General features: G+C 37.1%; 1 protein-coding gene across 1 annotated transcript in view; it reads left to right on the forward strand.

The window, feature by feature from the left end:
- The first annotated feature begins 5,558 nt into the window (after nucleotides 1–5,558).
- The window catches only part of lrp1ab (low density lipoprotein receptor-related protein 1Ab), a 131,654-nt gene continuing 116,950 nt past the window's right edge, over nucleotides 5,559–20,262 (forward strand). The window contains exon 1 of the mRNA XM_079803350.1: nucleotides 5,559–6,112. Coding sequence (XP_079659476.1) covers nucleotides 6,016–6,112 — 97 coding nt within the window. The 5' untranslated portion in view covers nucleotides 5,559–6,015. The remainder of the gene's footprint in view (nucleotides 6,113–20,262) is intronic.

Consider the following 20,262-nt stretch of genomic DNA (forward strand, 5'->3'; position numbering starts at 1 on the left):
GGTCTGAAATTGTCATCGTATGTGCATGCCCACTGTGAGAGACATAATCAACAAAAAAAAATCCAGAAATCACAATGTATGATTTTTTAACTATTTATTTGTATGATACAGCTGCAAATAAGTATTTGAACACCTGTCTATCAGCTAGAATTCTGACCCTCAAAGACCTGTAAGTCTGCCTTTAAAATGTCCACCTCCACTCCATTTATTATCCTAAATTAGATGCACCAGTTTGAGGTCGTTAGCTGCATAAAGACACCTGTCCACCCCATACAATCAGTAAGAATCCAACTACTAACATGGCCAAGACCAAAGAGCTGTCCAAAGACACTAGAGACAAAATTGTACACCTCCACAAGGCTGGAAAGGGCTACGGGGAAATTGCCAAGCAGCTTGGTGAAAAAAGGTCCATTGTTGGAGCAATCATTAGAAAATGGAAGAAGCTAAACATGACTGTCAATCTCCCTCGGACTGGGGCTCCATGCAAGATCTCACCTCGTGGGGTCTCAATGATCCTAAGAAAGGTGAGAAATCAGCCCAGAACTACACGGGAGGAGCTGGTCAATGACCTGAAAAGAGCTGGGACCACCTTTTCCAAGGTTACTGTTGGTAATACACTAAGACGTCATGGTTTGAAATCATGCATGGCACGGAAGGTTCCCATGCTTAAACCAGCACATGTCCAGGCCCGTCTTAAGTTTGCCAATGACCATTAGGATTATCGAGAGGAGTCATGGGAGAAAGTCATGTGGTCAGATGAGACCAAAATATAACTTTTTGGTCATAATTCCACTAAACGTGTTTGGAGGAAGAAGAATGATGAGTACCATCCCAAGAACACCATCCCTACTGTGAAGCATGGGGGTGGTAGCATCATGCTTTGGGGGTGTTTTTCTGCACATGGGACAGGGCGACTGCACTGTATTAAGGAGAGGATGACCGGGGCCATGTATTGCGAGATTTTGGGGAACAACCTCTTTCCCTCAGTTAGAGCATTGAAGATGGGTCGAGGCTGGGTCTTCCAACATGACAATGACCCGAAGCACACAGCCAGGATAACCAAGGAGTGGCTCTGTAAGAAGCATATCAAGGTTCTGGTGTGGCCTAGCCAGTCTCCAGACCTAAACCCAATAGAGAATCTTTGGAGGGAGCTCAAACTCCGTGTTTCTCAGCGACAGGCCAGAAACCTGACTGATCTAGAGAAGATCTGTGTGGAGGAGTGGGCCAAAATCCCTCCTGCAGTGTGTGCAAACCTGGTTAAAAACTAAAGGAAACGTTTGACCTCTGTAATTGCAAACAAAGGCTTCTGTACCAAATATTAACATTGATTTTCTCAGGTGTTCAAATACTTATTTGCAGCTGTATCATACAAATAAATAATTAAAAAAATGATACATTGTGAATTCTGGATTTTTTTTTTTAGATTATGTCTCTCACAGTGGACATGCACCTACGATGACAATTTCAGACCCCTCCATGATTTCTAAGTGGGAGAACTTGCAAAATAGCAGGGTGTTCAAATACTTATTTTCCTCACTGTACATCACAATACTGAAGAAAAGATCTGTTGCTACTTCCATTTCCTCATGAAATACTATATTTAGACGTGAATTGATTCATGATTGTTTGATTTTTTTAGATTTGACGTCAATAATACCATATTTTACCCAATTTTGATATGTGCATCTCACAAATAAAATTTCAGAGCTAAAGGTTTTCTGTGTATAATGACTTCAGTATCTGTCATGAGATGAATATGAAGACGTATTACCGTATTTTGTGGGTGTTTGTTTTTGGATTTGTGTCAGTTTTCATTCACTTTCATTTTACGGAAAAAGCAGCATGAACATCCTGCGAAATATATATATATTTTTGTGTGTGTGTGTGTGTGTGTTTGGAAAAGAGGGTGGACAAATGAAGACAGAATTTTGTGTGAACTTTCCCTTTAATGAAACTCTTGGATGAGACCACATGTTTTGATGTATGGCATAATAAACCACAGATTCATAGTGGTTAAAGATGACAAATCTAATGGCTCACTTGAAACTGAAAAAAAAGAGGTTGCTTTACCCAAATTGGCAGCCAAATCTTGCGCTGGGTGAGTTTCGGAGACAGTTGAATGCACAGATTGTCACAGATGCCTAGGGGGGAGGAGGTCATTAAGCATGCATGGTTGTCATGCTGTGTCAGACGAAGAGCTTGTTGGATTTATACCCCAATGTACAATGAGCTTTATCACCACCCCCAAGCCTTTCTCCCAGTGAGGCATGGGGAATGAGGATAGATACATGTTGAGGCACGTGGACAGCCAAAACTCCCTACTATGCTACTCCCAGATGCTCCACATAGCCGGAATGCTGTTCTCCTTCCACAACATCTGCCGGCTGCACATCTTCCCAAAAGACTCAACAGGAATGGATGTCCCACATCACAGACTGAGTCTGCTGTCTTGACCTCTCTATGAGTTGCAGATGTCATTCAGATGAAGAATTTATTTTTTCTGTATGGGTTTCTTTTGTGTGTGTGTGTGTGTGTGTGTGTGTGTGTGTGTGTGTGTGTGTGTGTGTGTGTGTGTGTGTGTGTGTGTGTGTGTGTGTGTGTGTGTGTGTGTGTGTGTGTGTGTGTGTGTGTGTGTGTGTGTGTGTGTGTGTGTGTGTGTGTGTGTGTGTGTGTGTGTGTATGTGGTGAGAAGTTTTGGCTTCTCAGATATTAAAAGATATAAAAAAGTTATTTAACCAAGATTAAAAACTGTTAAAAATTTAAAGTACACAGTGTACCAAATAAAACAAGGAAACTATCAAAGAAGATAAAAACTGAATTTAGCAGTGATTCATAGGCTATTATACATGAGATCATTTGATCTATTGGACCTTTTTTAAAGAGAAGTCTATGGCGGTATTCTATGCATCCTCCTCGGTCAGGTTTCATGTTTGGCAAGGAGGTCAACTTGAGTTAGCAACAGCTGGGCACATTTAATAGTATATTAGGCTATGCTTGGATGGGAGCTGTAAAATCTTCAAGAGCTGTGTGGTATCTTGTTCAATGTACAACAGTGGGATTTATTAGAGAGGGTGGAACAAAATGCACTAAAATAAGATGTAGAAAATGTGCACTCTTCCTCGAGGACGGATGTGGAGAAGAGTAAGACTAATATAGGCTGGTGTGTAGTGCCACCCAGTGGCCAGGACACTTTAACGAAATAAATTAGATATTATATGAGGTTGGGGTAAAATGGTTGGGGTAAGTTGGTCGCGGTAAGATGCCACCTTATTCTTTTTCTCCTGACCACAGATGGCACAATATCTCATCTCAGCAATTTTGATGAATGGCTACAGTATTTTTAATTGTGTCATTTCATCTGAATATCAACATTTGTGAGATTTAGTTAGCCAAAGCTGTTTTGAGATTAATTGATCTAATTTTGTAACTATTGTAATGGGGTTATTATTTAGTGTTTCTATAATTAGATGTCAGACATTTCTGCTTTCTTTTAAACCTATAGATTAGTTCAGTCAAATCATTAAATGTGCATTTGTAGTGTTGCTATTATTACATATCTTCAATTAAAATATGGGCAGTTAAATAAGTAAATATTCATATGCCTCTAAGTCATAGAAACATTTTACCTTTCAAATTAATATATTTTACTAGTATTCTGCTTTGTCTGTCATTGCTATTCAATTATTATCAACTAAATTGTCTTAAATTGTTTTAAATACAATAGTTTATTTAGTATTTACATTAATGACACTTTTAAAAAAAAATGTAAATATTAATACATTTATTTATACTTATTTATTATTTATATTTATAATAGAATTTATACATTCTAAAGTTTATCCAGGGCGGCTTCTTACTTACTCCAGTAGGGGCCATCTTACCTCCCTTTCAGTGTTTGATATTTTGTGCAATTAAATTAGCAAATGTTTCTATTTCCTATAATAACACACAGGCGTATGCATGATCACATGCTAAACGTATAGCCTACCTAATATGTTACAATTTAAAAGTAAATCCACATTGTTATTAAGGGGGCATCTTCCCCCATCCTACTGGTTTTCTTGTTCTTGTTTTTTTTTTATATTATTTTATTATTTATATACTGTTATATCATTATTTTAGTTAGTAAAAACAGTAAATTATGCATAGTTACATGCAACTAAACCAAATCCTAACCCTAATTACAAAGCAAATGTTGTTAATTACTGTAATATTACTCAGTACCTATAATTACACTGTAACAAGGGCACCTTAAAGTAAAGTGTAAACAAAGTTACATTTTGGTTCAACTTTTGTAATTTTTATTGTTTTTTTTATTTATTTATAAATACATTTAATTGTAAATAAAAACATTTCTAATTTTCATTAAAAAAAATTAAGTTTAAGTCTTTCTGTCTAATATTTACAGTGGATATAGCCTGCCAGTAAAAAAAAATTGTACATTCAGAGACATTTTTGTCTGTTTGTCCAGTCTGTTGGACAAACAGCTGACCAGTCTTTCCCCCCTGCTGTTGGTGAGGTGGATTTTCCAAGCTTCAGATAATTCCAGAGCTGTGTTTATCTGTTCATTGGATTGTGACATCCAATAAACTTCCTCCTGGATAAAATATATGCGAATTTAGGCAAGGAGGCACAAAAAGACCCACAAAAGGAAACTCCCCTCTTACAGCCATGATTAGTGTTGTTTTTTTCCTCTCCATATAATTAGAAGAAAACATTTTTTTTTCACCCATTAAGTCATTATGAACAGGGAATTGAGAACATACCTTTGGCAACGAACAACTCTACTCATGCAATAATTTATATTGACCACTAGATGGACCCATGCCATTTGTGTAAGAAAAGAGACAAAAGAACCTGAAAATGAACAAAGAAATGGAGAAAAAGAAACAGTGAACCCAAATTATACAGCTACTCTCTTTTATTAACATGACCAACAACTGTACAGTTTTTGAAGATTATCAGCATTAAAAACAAAACAAAAAAAACATTGCATTAAAATTTATAAAAATCTAAATAACAAAAAGGCAATCCTAAAACTCACTTCAAATGTGTCAATAAATAACAACAACAACAACAACAATAATATATTAATAATAATTTTGTTTTGGTTGCTGTTTTTTTCTTCATTTTTATTACTATTTATATATTGTAGGTTTTTCTCTTTGCTTTGTTCTTCATCCATCATGTCATCATGTTTATCATTGATGCTAAAAAAAACAACATAGGCTTACAATACAGTCTAAAGTAATAGATGTAGCCTATTCCACACGTAACTTCATTATTTAATTGCAACAATTATCCAGCCAAGAACAATTCTTCATATAATAGGCTAGTTAATCGATGCAAATGAATTAATGAGCCTTAAGAAAGAGCCAAGATGGCTGCTTGACGGGATCAGTTTCCACCGAATGAGCGTGAAAACAAATGGTCATCGGTAAGCTGAGCCGCGCATGCGCAGGTACCCAGTGCCGCGTAGGGCTTTCCGTTTTTTGGACTCCTGTCGAGGTGGGTGACGTCATGCAGCAGTCCAGTAGAGGCTCCACTTTCCCCCCCTCACTTAAATTGTAACCAGAACCACCACCAGCATCAGAAGCGGTGGGGCACTGAAGAGAGGAGCCTTTTTTATTTTATTTTTGCAGCGAGGACCGCTAACTGACGCTCTTGTGTTTTTGTTATCCTGATTTTGCAAAAGGAATAATTTGATCACAGAAAAGACCGCTTTGATTTTAAGGCATTACGAAAAGCCACCACAAATCTGCTTGCATGCTGTTAATCAGTAAGCAACATTCATGACCGTGCCATTGTACAACACCTCGCCTTTTTAGGCTGGAAAAGCCTTTTTATATATAGATTTTAATGACACATTCTCTACTGTGCATATTGTCTGCTCAGCTACATTTTTTAGCGTGTCGGAGGGCGCAAGAAACAACAGACCACGGCGGACAATTGTGAGGTTTGGATGAGGTGTTTGAATCCAGCCTTACGTGAACAATTGTGATATTTTCATAGGCAATGCCATCTTGCAATGCAAACATGCTGGCTGTTGGATTGCTCTACCTGGGATTAGTTTTTGCAATAGAGGTTGTAGATCCCACCAGAGCCATTGAAGGTGAGTAACCACGACTAAACGTGTTATTTTGTCCATGCATGCATTTGGGAGACAGTCTGTAAAGTTTTCAGACATGGCCTGGTAATAGAGACCAAGCTACAGTAACGTTACGTGTAGGCTGCTGCTTTCGACACCCACTATGTGGGCAGAGGCAAACGATTCTTTCAGGTTTGCGGGATTGGTTTTGAAGAAATAAATAAATAGGCTATACTGTGTAAGGCATTTGCTTAGTTTTGTTATCACCTGTGCTGTGATTGCTACATCTGTTATCCTCATCCAGACTCGAGCTGTTTCATTATGAAACATTTGCATTATCAGCATTTGTTCACAGAAGCTACAAATCGCCCGGGTTTTAACGCGTTTGTGCCTTGTGGGGACAGATTGGAGATGTGGGAGTTGAGTTATATCGCAATAGCTTCTTCAACAGGCCTGTGCGTTCTCTAGAGTCGTTTATAAATTCGAACGCCTGTCAAATGTTATTCTCGTGCTTGCACGAATTGTTACAGTAGGAGTGAAAGCGGAGCTCGCCACAGGTCTATTTGCATGCAGTGGACATGCTCCATATTCCCGCATTCTCTATTCAAGTGCACGGATAGGCACATCCTCCTCTAGTGCTTCGTTATCGCCAACGAAAGAGTCTTGTGTGTTCTTTAGCATTTGTTTTGCGTGACGTAAAAATCATTATCTGAGGTATTCAATGATAATTGCTCTCCACAATCAGGAATCATGTTCATGTGTCTGCACTCCAATATTCAGCCCAAGTTTGCACATTTAGTTTAGTTAAAAGTGAGTTTTTCTACATTGAAAATGTAATACAAAATGAAACGCTAGTATTCTTAGTATTCTTAGTGTCGTCATTTTTTGTTATTATTAAAGAATAAATGGTGCAAATCATGTTTATGCTGCAAATGGACCTGTATTTTCATTGAATAGTGTAATATTTCTTAGTAATTTATTGAATTTTTTTTGTTCATGGTTTTCAAGGATTACAGCATTACACAAAACAAATCTGTGTTGGTTTATGGGAATGTAAAATGTTTTGCACCATAAAACCTAATTGAACGCAGATTTTGATATCAACTACTAAAGATACGAGTAGCATTTTTTCCTCCCTTTTTAATGTTGCCAAGCAGTTTGATTGTGCAGTTTTATTTGGTTAGTTACATTTTATTATCCGGAGGGATAGTTTCCCCAAAAATGCAACTTCTGTCATCATTTAGTCACCCTCAAGTTTCAACAACAAACCTGTATGCATTTCTTCCTTCTGCTGGACACAAAGCAGATATTTTGAAGTATGGTTAACTAAACAGTTGATGGACCCCAACTGACTTCCATACAATTGACTTCCATCAACTGTTTGGTTTCCGACATCCTTTAAAATATCTTCTTTTGTGTTCAACAGAAGAAAGAAATTCATACGGGTAAATGATGACAGAATTTTCATTTTTTGGGGTTAACTATCCCTTTAAGCGTTCTGCTTTCCCTTCTGTCCGTGATCAGAACAGACCAGTGACCCATTTTTGGGTTGCAACCCACCATTGAGGTAGATCATAGTGTGGTTGTCTTTGTCTGACACATCTGATTGTTCCCAAGCAGTTTAAGATATTTAAGTTGGCTAAATATTTTAAAATACCAAAGAGTTTGACCTAGTTATTCCTTTTTATAGCTTTTGATTTATAGTTTGTCATGTTAACAATAACAATCCACATAAATGCGAAGAAAATGGTGCCTACAAAGCACACCAGATGCCTTTTGAATAAATTCTCCAGATAGTTTTCTGTGACATCTGTATAAATTATGCAACAGTCCTTTTTAGTAGGGCTCAGAAAACTGGCCTACAAATGGCCCACATTTTGAATTATGCAGATCTAAATGCAATGCTCATGCCAGAGAAATAAGTGCATATGTAGGCCTGATCAAGAGAAGTCACTCACTAGCCAGTTTTTTTTTTTTATCAGTCTTTTTATTTGTCTTAAAGGGATAGTTCACCCAAAAATTAAAATTCTGTCATCTTTTATTCACTCATGTCATTTCAAGCCTATATGACTTTATTTCCTCTGTGAAATATTCTCATTAAATACAATGAAAGTCGCTGGTGGAGCCCATTGACTATCATTTGTATGGACAAAAAAAATGTAACTGCCTGTAATTTGGACTGTCCCTTTGTATCATAACATTTAATCTGTAATCTTCAGTTACTTAAGGAAACTTAAGTGTAATTTATATGACTGTTGAAGCAATGCGATATGAACAGTTGTGTCGCAAGTCATGTGATTGAGTCGTTCAACTTGTTTGTTCTGCACATTTGACCCACGTGCAGCCACCTCCGACTGCCTGTCAGATGATTTGGACCGTTGCAAATGAGTAGCCTCTGCTGAGCTTTGATAATAGGTTTAGTTGAGACCAAAAAAAGGAACCAAATGAACCTCAGGAGACCTCGTATGAACCGTTATCTTGTCTAGACAGGATTTGGTGCCTGAGGGATGTAGGTATTTTTATTATACTGGTACGTAAAGATAACTGTCATAAACAAATATTCTATATTTGAACACATCTCATTCATGAAAGTAATGAGATGAGATTTCCTTGGCAGGGAATGAGAGTAACATGTAGGTTTTATGACATGAAAGACCAGGCAGTTTGTCTGCTCTGTGGAAAACGAGGAAGAAATGGTCTGGCGGGACAGAGGCAGGGTTGAGGTTCTTGTGTTGTATTATCTTGCTCCACCTCCACCCTCTCTGGAACATCTGGATAGAGGAGCGCCATTATTCTAGACATCATAAGTAACTTCAGGGGAGGAATAGGAAAGCAGACCATTAGCGACCAGCCTTGGCTCGCAGGATTGGGAGTATGTATCTGCAGAGGCATTGGCTCACTGTTAGATCATATTTTGGCATGTAAATGCTTAGCACTGATTTAATGTACATGTTAGCATTTGGCTTCATGGAATGCAGAGTGACCCTTGCAGTGGCTCAGGCGTAGGTGGTGAGTGGGCCCGAGCTGGAATCATTCTACTGTCAATGACTAGGAACTCATGGCTTTACCACTGTTGGAACAGGAGAACTGATGCTTTTTCAGTGTTGGAGTAGACCAGTTTTTATGCTTTACGACATTGTAAATGTCTGTTTTGTACTTTTTGTTTTTGTTGGTATTTACAAATTTGTCATTCATTATGTTTTGCAAATTTTAGAAATTGTTTGTGAGTTTGTCATTTTATTATTATTATTATTTTAATATTTTTATTTTGCTTTCATTTGTTTTTATTTCAGTTTTAGTCATTTTAGTTTTTTACGTTTAAGTTGTTCATCTAATGTTTTTATTTCAGCTTTTTTTCCGAATAACATAAACAATTTGTAAAAGTTTTAGCTGAGAATAACAATACTGATTTTAATGCTGCAAGAGTTAATGAGCAGGTATCGTTCAAAAACTTTTAAAGGGATAGTTCACCCAAAAATGAAAATTGTCATAATTTACTCAAGTGAATTTCTTTTTTCTGTTGAACACAAAAGCAGATGTTGTAAAGAGTGTTGGTAACCAGACATTTGACAATAGCCTTCGACTTCCATAGTAGGAAAAAAATACAATAAAAAGTCCATGGGGTCCATTAACTGTCTGGTTACCGACATTCTTTAAAATATCTTCCTTTGTGTTCAACATAAGAAGGAAACTCATACAGGTTTGAAAGAACTTAAGGGTCAGTAAGTAATGACAAAACTTTAATTTTTGGGTCAACTACCTTTAACACTTTTAAATTTCTCAGCACTGTCTAGTGTTATCAGTTCGTTTTTAAAATATATATATCTTTTTTAAATATATAGTTTTCTTTAACAACATTAATACTGATCGTAACCAACTAATCTTTTTGTCCTTTTCTTGATCAGTGAATTATCTTATGTACACCCCTGTCTTTGTGACTCAGATACTCCGGAGGTTTCCACAATCCTCTTATAGTCTGAAATAAATCCATGAATCCTCCCACATTCATACATTAATACATCTACTCATACATTCAGTGTTCATTCAACCATTCGTTTCTCCCACACCATCTCTGCCCCATTTGATGAATGAATAGAGCTACATTATAAACCTCTTGGTAACATTCTCATTCAGGCTTGGATTTCTTTTGTTGTTGTTAGTTGAAGAGAGCTGCAACAGCAAAGTCTGTTACGTAACCTTTATTTTGCACAGCAGATATTCAAATGTGACCGCTTACTCACTTAAGGAATATTCCAGGTTCAAAGTATCTGTGACATACTGTCAGTGCTATTAGATGTGCTGGTTGTGATGTTGTGAAATGGCGAATTCTTAGCTTGTGAATATTATTTAAGTTATGCATAAAGATTTTAACGTATTTTCTATAACTAGTGTGTTATGTATAGATTCAGAGGTCAGGTTTGTAGTAGAGTATTTGCTCATTTCCAGGTCAAAAATGATATGTCAGCCTTATGATTAGGAATGCATCTCTTTCCTTAAAGAAAAGTAAAAATGTTGAGCACATTTATTTGCATTTTCTTTTTAATTTCACTAGAACTGATTGTAAATAAGCAAAAGTAGCTTTGAATTACTCAAAAGTCTGTATTAATTTGATCTGTATTTAACTGTTTTGCTACCTAAAGGACATTTTTGTCTTTTTCATAAAAAATAAATAATACATTTTGCCTCTGTTAATGCCAACTGCATATATTTTGGCAGACGTGTGTATTTTTTATTGGAATAAATCTATCTAATCTATAAATCTTTTAAACTAGGTGTGCAAAATAGTTACACTTAGGACAAAAATGTCCCATTTGAAACCCATAAAATTTTTAATCCACGGTTAATTTAATGATAGAATTATGCAGTCTGTGTTAATAGGCTTTCATTCTGTTGGCAAGGCTTCAAAATAAAAATGTATTAATGTTTTTTACCAGATGGAACCATTTTCTTTTGGCCTATAAAGCAAATACTTACTATTTTTTTCTTCATATTTTCTGCTTCTGCTGTATTATTGTAATTAAATAATATAAATTATGCAGTTTTAATTGGGTGAGTGTGTTGGTATGGATGTCAGTGTGGTTTGTGTACTAATAAAATTGTGTGTGTGTGCATGTGTCTGTGTTTAATGTTTAAAAGAGAGACATTTTACTGTACTTCAAATCACAAATCCCACTGCTGTGTATACAACTAAAGCTTTGCTGGCATCTAATGGAAGAAAAATCTTACTGAAAGCTCATTTATTGCGATATCAACCTCAAATTTGGGACACCGCTTTATGGCTTTGATTTTCTAGCAGTTTTTGAGTTCAACATGTTTTATAAAATATACATTTTTATATAAAAAAAGTTAATTAATCCTTTTCAGAAACTAAATGCTTTATAAATAAAATAAAAATTCACATCAGCAATAATCTGCCAAGGGTCTTCTTTAAAATGAGACCAAACTTAAGTCTGTCCTCCACAGCTTAAAAGTATGACTTTTTTACATGGACAATTTTTGTCCTCTAAGAACCTCAGAGTAACTTTATTAAGTTGATGCACAAGGGTTAAACTCCTCATGACCATGTAAAGCCACTAAATGGGGTAACTTTCACAGAATACTCCCAATGATAGCAGAAAGGGACATGATGTAACCATCCCATGTTTACACGGAGCATTACTCCATAATCCTACCACTTTTTACAGATTTGTTTGTACGGATGAATTAATATAAGTGCTTAAAACAAAAACAAAAAAGCTTAATATTTCAGCTTTTAGACTATTAAAAACATGTGCCAACGCGTGGTTTGCCTTGAATGTTGTCTGTGTAGCATACCTTGCAATGAACCCAGAATATTCCTTTTTGGATTATTCATGTCTTTGACCGAAAATCCGATTTTCGACAGTTTATTTTTGTCGGCGTACAAGAATTGTCTTTTGAAATAAGAAAAGCACAATGTAATAGCATTAGATTGCTCAGCTGGAGTCTTACCACCCAGGGCCTGAGGAGGCTCTAATCTCCCTCTTTTAACCTCCCCTCTTCTTGTGAAACACGGTAGACTCCTCTGCGACTGAAGGCTAAACCTGGATTTGCATAACCGACTAGATATCGCATGGTTCCTCCTTGTGTGAGAGGTTTGGAGCTGTGAATGAAAGGATATTGTTGATGGTATTGAGTTAAGTGTGCTGTAATTGGTGTTTTCGGCTTGCGTTATTAGTGTTTACCCTATTTAACTGCTACACCCAGGAGGACATGGCTGCATGTAGCACAACAGAAGTAGGTTGGTGCTGTTGATGTGCCAGTGACAGGAAACATAAGCGAGTGGGTTAGCAAGTGCTTCTGTCAACTACTAGGTCCTTTTTGGTGTGATGTCATGATTATCGCAGACATGGGAAATTGTGTGTAGTGTTTGGCTGTTCCTTTAGAGTCTGACATATGAAGAATCTGATGGTTGCCGCCTTCCTTCCTCACATGAGGCGCAAACATGGCTGCTCAAATGTTGAGGCCAATTGTCATCTTTTCAAAACATCCCACACTTGTTTTTTACTTTATATATTTCTCTTTTTTTACCTTTTCTTTCTCTCATTCACTCTTTTATTTATACTACCGTTCAATAGTTTGGGATCGGTACTATTTTTCTGTTTTTGACAGAATCTCTTATGCTCACCAAGATAGTTTTTATTGGATCAACAATACAGTAAAAGCAATAATAGTGTGGAATATTATTACAACTTTAAACGATTTTCTATTTAAGTAGACTTGGATTCCCATCCTAAAAATGGTAAATGTAGAAGTAAAGTGAAAAAAAAAAAAGTTGGACATTTGATGGCGTATTTCTGTCCCAAAAATACAACTTCCGGTTTCGGAAAGTTTTTTTCTAGTATGGGCCAAAGTGACGTCAACAAGGGCGGAATGTCCTTGTATGGGCTCTTGTCCCGGAAGGGTGCGTGCGTGCGACTAGAGCGAGAGAGCAAATGCACCCCCATCAACGCACTGTGCTCGGCTTTAGGGAAGTCATCGGCTGCAGTCACGGAACTTTGCGAAATCAATAATGTCACCAAAGATGTGTGTTTTTCGTTGTCAGGGCAAGACAACCCTGCACAGCTTCCCAAAGAACTTCCCAAAGAACCCAGCATTAATGGGACAGTGGATGGAGTTTGTTTTTCCAGAGCAGCAATGGAGTTACAAGTGTTTTTGTTTGTTCCCTGAAATTTGGCGACGATGGTTTATAAACAAGCCCCAGTTCAACTCTGGATTTGTAGCTCGTCTAATGCTGAAAGATGGAGCGGTCCCAGAGAATAAGGTTCACGGTTGTGCGTTGGAAGTAGGCGGTGAGTAAAACTGCTTCAAATGTGTTTGTGTTGTTAGCTATCGACTCGTTCATTCAAATGTGCTACTATTCCATTGTTTTTCTATGTAAACACGCACCAGTCTGACGTGCAAAACCGCTCCGCTTGCTACTGCTAACATTAAATCGCATACAATAGTCCATAAACCAAATTATGTCCTCATAAACCACGAGTAAACACACAAAAATGTTGTAAAACTCGCGCATGACAAGTAGAGCCCGACCGATAAAGGATTTTTAAGGCCGATACCGATACAAATATTTGGTCACTTAAAAATCCGATATTCCGATATATCAGCCGATATATATAAAAAAATAAAAAATAAAATAACAGAAACGCGTAAAAAAACACAAACAGATTTCCCTTATACATCAGTTATTTGTAGTTATTCATGATCCCTCAGCCTCTCTAAAATAATATGATAATGCAGTTTAAAAATAAACTTGTTTGTTTTATTGTTACAACAGAACAGAGGAACATAAAATATATTAAAGTTCTGATAAATAAAATGTATAAAAATACAAACTTAAGATATGAAACTTAAAGTCGTTTGGACGAAAACACAATAGGCTAACAAAAACAAAAAATCAAAGTTACCAGTATTAATAGATGTGGTAAGCTTTATAAATATAACTTTTAGCAAGACTGGAAAAAAAAATATTCAGTTAAGTTCTAGAAGTTCTGATAAATAACAACAACAGCAAAACATAAACTATATACAGTATAAATATGAGCCACCTTATAATTACAATGTCAACTTGCTTATCCCTTTACATGCACTTTTAATTCTATCCATCAAGCTACCACAAACCATTTTCAATCATCATTTGCTGCCTGCCTTCTAAAATCTACTAACGTTACTGATGATGACTCGTGTAATCCATTATTTGACTCGTTAATGCGGCGTCTGAACGAAGTCACGCACTTTCGTTCACTCTTCATGAGCCTAACTTACGATTTACAATGCAGAGACTGGAACTACAAATATACTAGTTATAAATACAGTAATCATTACTTTATTTAGGCAGAATAAGTTTGTTGTGTTTTTCAAGGCGCATTAATGTTAGCGGTCTCCCACTGATAGCCATCGCATTAGCTAGCTTTGTGGTTAGCGTCTATGATAAGTTATAATTTAGAAATATGTATACTTTTTCAAAATAACGGGCAGGGGAGAGATGATACGTCTCATGATGTCAAACTGTCAGACTATTAAAGAAATACATTTTATTCAGTCACATTGTCCGAGGTAAAATAAGTCAGTCAACTGTAACCTAGCGTAATTACCAGCTCTCTTGGCTTACATGTAACAGCAAAACTGGACTTGGCAGTTACAAATTGTGTCATGTTATTTGAGTTAAGAGAACTGATGGGGATGTTCTTTTAACTGTTATTCAATTCAAGCAATGTATGTCTCGTTGCCAACTTACATGCATTTCGCGGATGATCTGTGTTGTGAATGCAGCGCTCAGAGCGCTGAAGCTCAGCATGACTCTGCTGGATCAGCTGGTGGTGTTGCCAGCCGGCACGTTGTAGAGCGCCCTCTGGTGGACAAACTATGAAACGCCAACACTCAATGTGTTTGAGAGGTGTTTCGTCCGGTTTTTTTATTTTTAAAAAAATATTCATTTATCGGCCATCATAAATGCCGATACCGATAGTTTGGAAAAAGCCTAATATCGGCCGATAATATCGGCCCGCCGATATATCGGTCGGGCTCTAATGACAAGCCGCTAAGCAAGTATACAGTTACAGTACATACCATTGAGACGTCCAGCTGTAGTCGTCGTTGCTGCTTCTCCTGTCCAATTTCAGCCTCTAGATCTGATTCTGGATCATATATGTATGGCTAAATCTGTTTGATCTCCGTGGTTTATTTAGGATAACGTTTTTTTCCACGTTTAAGGATGTCACCGTTTTCAGACGCTCTCAACGCAATAGCTGCGCTATATTGTGAAGCCAATCAAATTTACAGTCATTATTTCCTTTTTTGTCATTTTAGGTGCTCAAAAAATAACACCTCCCTTTTTGTTCAGAAGATAAAATAAAATCATATGGGTGTGGAAGGTGTAGGGGTTTAGTAAATAATGACAGAACTTCTATTTTTGGGTGATCTGTCCCTTTAAGAAGCCATTCTTCTTCTCCATCCTCATATTCCAGATGACCTCAGCTCATTGAAGGTTTTGTCTTGCGTTTTAACGCTCCTCACTATCGCTCTCATCTGGCTATCAGAGAACTGCCCATGTGAAAGCAATAAAAATCCAAATGCTGGGACTAAAGACAGTCTGCAACACACCTAGAGCTGTAATGCATCTATGAAGAATATTTCAAGTTACTCATCCTAGAGGTGGACAGCAGTTACTAGAAATGTACAATTGGTGGTCATGAAAATGACCTGGGGCCTTCTTGTGCCCTGACTTGTAATCAGTCATTGTGTTGTTTATATGAAATGACCGGTATTAGAAAAGAAACAGGTGTTCTGTGGACATCAAACCTGCCCTAATAGTTTCATGGGGTAGTTTACACCCGGGAACTTGCCTGGGCAGCTCCTACAATCTCTGTAAATCCTGTTTGTTGATCCATGTGTCAAGTATAAAATGTTGTACGCCTTTTAAGACTAGAAACTCTTTGTGGTGATAACTTTGTGAATACAATGGGTTTAACTGAAAGGAAGACTAAGCAAATAATAGCTACGTGTTAAAAGAGAATCAGTTGATTTAATATACAATGAGGAGCAGGGTGAGAGTGCAGAGGAGAAGGGTGGCCACAATGTGGCATTTTAATTTTAATTTTGGAAAAAAGATTTTTGTTTTTTAGTTATATTTTTATATATTTTTCATTTCAAATTGCAGGGAAAAAAAATATCAGTAAACGCATCTCACAGTAAAATGGGAGTAAAGGAACATATAAACCATTATTCTGTGATTTAACAGTGAAGGTTACAATAATTAAAGGCAATTTAATTTATTACAATACTCCTTTATCAGTGGCATTTCATTATCTTATGTTTTTGCGGTCCTATTTTTTCCCCTCCAAAAATCATTATCCTCTAGCAAGTGTTATTGTTAACTAAAACATTAAAATAGTTTTCTTTATTGAAATAAAGCTGAAATAAAATATAAATAAAAAACGTAATAAGTTTTTTGAAGTGCTAAATGTACTAAAACTTAAATAAAAATAAATGAAAGCTAATAATAAATTTAACCAAAAACTGACAAGCACATAAAAAAATGAAATAATCTAATTAAAATATGAATAAATATTATAATAATATATATAATGCTAAAATAACACTGCCTGTCCCCCATAAGTGTATAATACTCATTAGTTGTCATTAGCCATAAGAAACTAGGTTTTCTATAATATCAGACATCAAGTTGGGTCATAATGAGGGAACATCAAAATGGACATGATCTCCCGAACACCCACTGCCAAGCTTGTACTTCCAGTTTCAGATATCTGATACATAACTGATAAATGTTTGGCTAGTCTATACCGCCTACTCAACCTGGTATCGGGGAGCCATCTTTAAGCTTTTGGGATGTTCACTCCATATAAAATAACTTTAAAATGAACTGGTAATTCAGACCTTTTATTTCCTCATTAGAGAATATAACTTATTTGGATTGGATACGGCAGCCTAGGTAATATACAAAATTATTAGCCCCCTATGAAACATTTCATTCTTTTTCAAATAATTCCCAAGTGCTATTTAATGGAGTGAAGATTTTTTTCAACACCGTATTTCTAAACCTAATAGTTTATTTAGAAAACTTGGAGTGTTTTTAATACAAATGGAAACAAAATGATAACCAAGAATAAAGTTTATAGGTCAAAATTATTAGCCCTCTAATGTCAATAGTGGATCCTTTTTGCTTGATAACAGCCTTTAGTAATTTGTTGTAGTTCTCAACAAGTTTCGGGCAAGTCTCCTTAGGAGCGAGTTTCAGGCAAGTCCCATTCCTCTTTAGCAAATATCTCAAGCTGTTCCAGATTTGTTGGTCTTCTGGCATGGACTCTGGTCTTCAGTGTGCGCCACAGATTTTCTATTGGATTCATGTCTGGGCTTTGTGCAGGCCAGTCAAGGACGTTCACTTTGGTCGTTTGTAGGTAGTTCTTCATCAGAAGTGAGGTATGCTTTGGGTCTTTATCATGCTGAGAGACAAAACGTCGACCTAAACAAGTTTTGTTGCAGATTGCCTGAGGTTGTCTTTCAAAATCTTCTCGTAGTCTTCCTTTTTTTATGATTCCTCCAACCCCAGTTCCAAATGCACTGAAACACTCCCACCGCCATGTTTCAATTTTTCTCCAGGTTGTCCATGGCAAACTTCAGTCTAGCTTGGAGGTGTCTCATTTTCAGAAATTAATCTTTCTTGTTCGGCAACCTCGCAGTCCATTCCTGTGGAGGTCTTTGTTGAGACATCAGTCCCAGACTTGGCGAAATCATTCACTAGTGTCTTGGCATCTGTTCTTTGGTCTTTAGCAACCTCTCTCACTAGTTGTCTTTCCAAAAATTTTGAAATCTTTCGCTTCACGCCTCTGCCAGTCTTGTTCTGGCCTCTTCAAACTTCTTGAGAATACAGGCCTGTACAAACTGGGACGAATATCGCGCACGCTTATCGCCAACGTTTTTCATTAAGTTTTTTGGCGCATCTTGAGTGTTCACACCCAAACGATTTTCACTGGCGATGCGCCAAGTGAACGTGCACATTCAGTAGATGGCGCTCCCAGTACACTCTTAAAAATAAAGGTTCTTAAATGGTTCTTTGGCATGGTGTATGGTTCCATGAAGAACCTTTTATATCCAAAGAACATTTCAGAAAAAGTTCTTTGTAGCACAGAAAGGTTCTTTAGACTATAAAATGGTTAGGAAAAAATGGTTCTTCAAGGTACCAGAAATGGTTCTTCTATGGCATCACTGTGAATACCCCTTTTTGGTTCTTCCTGGCACCTTTTATTTTTAAGGGTGTACACAAGGTGGTGCTGCGGCACTTTACGCTTCTGACACCCGCTTGTCACACAGAAGAAGAAGAGAGACAGTATTTATGTGCTTGCCAAAACCATAGACATATGTCTATGGCCAAAACCATTCACACACTTTTTGCTAACTGGCAAGCAGCATTAGCAGTTCATTCTTCTTCTTTGTCTACTTACTACTTCTTCATCGTATCAATGTGTGCTTGGCAAGACCGTTTTCTGCTTGAGCGCCACCGAGTCGTGTTTTACTGTCACTTCAGCAGCTCCAGGCACGTGAACAAAAGCGCTTATCTCATTGGTTGGCCAGTTTTTAACGCGCCGCATCAAAATAAGAACTAACCCGAGGCGGTTTTTTTTAAATTCCGCTTTTGCGCCTGGCGTTTTGCGCGTCGGTGTGCACACTCACATTGGTGCCCTTTGTTTAGCCTCGAGGCGTTAAACGTCGGCGATAAACGTGCGCGAAAACCGTCCCTGTGTGAACAGGCCTTACTTCTCACGGCAGCTCTTGACACTTGAAAATGCTTTGATAAACGTGTATCCTTCTCCTCCTTTATGAGCATTAACAATTATTTTCCTCAAGTCTAAACTAATTTATTTTGTCTTTGCCATGATGACAGTACATATTATTTTACCAGTTGTTTTGCAAGATACTAATCCTCAGCTTAAATTGCAATTTAAAGGCTTGGAGGATTAATTAGGCAAGTCATTGGTTAACAGTGGTTTGTTCCGTAGCCAATTAAACAGATCATTTCTTAAGGGGGCTAATAATATTGACCTTTTTTTAAAAAAAATTTTATAGTTATTTTATTCCAGGCAAATTGAAATGAAATAATGCTTTCGCCAGAGGAAAAATAAATATAATAAGAAATACTGTGTTCAAATTCCCTTGGTCTGTTTAACATCACTTGGGAAATATTTGAAAAAGATTTGAAAATTCATAGGGGGGGCTAATAATAATAATTTTGGTCTTCAACTCTTAGCAGTTTAGCCATGTATATACGTCCTCTTTAAGAAACTGGAATGGGCTTTACCTTTGCAAACATGGGTACACAGTTACCTTTTGTTTTTGTTTATATTAAGTGTTAATTAATCCACTTTTTCAAGGTATCATCATAAAACATACAGAAGCAAGATTTTTATATTAAAACCTGGCAAAAAAATTAGCGGTTGGTCATTTCAGAATGACTGTTCAGAGAGACTGACCACATTACGTGTGAGCAGTTGGCCAGTACAGTTATTCACAGAGCTCTCTTATTTGACCGTATTGTCCTGGTTGTGAGTGCGTGTGTGTGTGCACGCTTCAGTGTGTAACTACACTCAATGTGTTTGAGGCCCTTTTCTACGTTTCAAATGAGGTGGACCCCCGACCTGCTCAGTGTGGTGTTCCTCAAGCGGGTCACTGGACTGTGTTTGACACTGGGTCTCAGCATAGAAATAGAGCTCTGTGAACAGAGGATGTAGCCTAATTGGTCTTCCCTTTACCCTTATGTTAACCCATATCCCTTCCCAGGGGTACTGCAGTGTTGTGCTGAAAAGGCGGCAAAATGCAGCGGTAAGAACTGTCTTGTTCTAGAAGATTTCTCTAACCTTCTCCCTACTGGCAGTGACTTAATGGTGGATGTTACTTAGTTGATGTATTGTGGGTTGTAGTCGGTGCTCTTAATGCTGGATGCCTTAACATTATAACTGGGTTGCGTAATTGGCCTTTTGAAAAATCTGATTGTGTATTGCTGTTAAAAAAGTAATTTCAAATATACACACCGTACCATTCAGAAGTTTGTGGTTGGTAAGATTTTGAATGTTTTTGAAAGAAGTCTCTCATGCTCATCCAGACTGCATTTATTTGATTAAAAAAAACAGTAAAACAGTAAT

This window comes from Gobio gobio (assembly GCF_949357685.1).
Source record: "Gobio gobio genome assembly, chromosome: 21".
Taxonomy (NCBI): Eukaryota; Metazoa; Chordata; class Actinopteri; order Cypriniformes; family Gobionidae; genus Gobio; species Gobio gobio.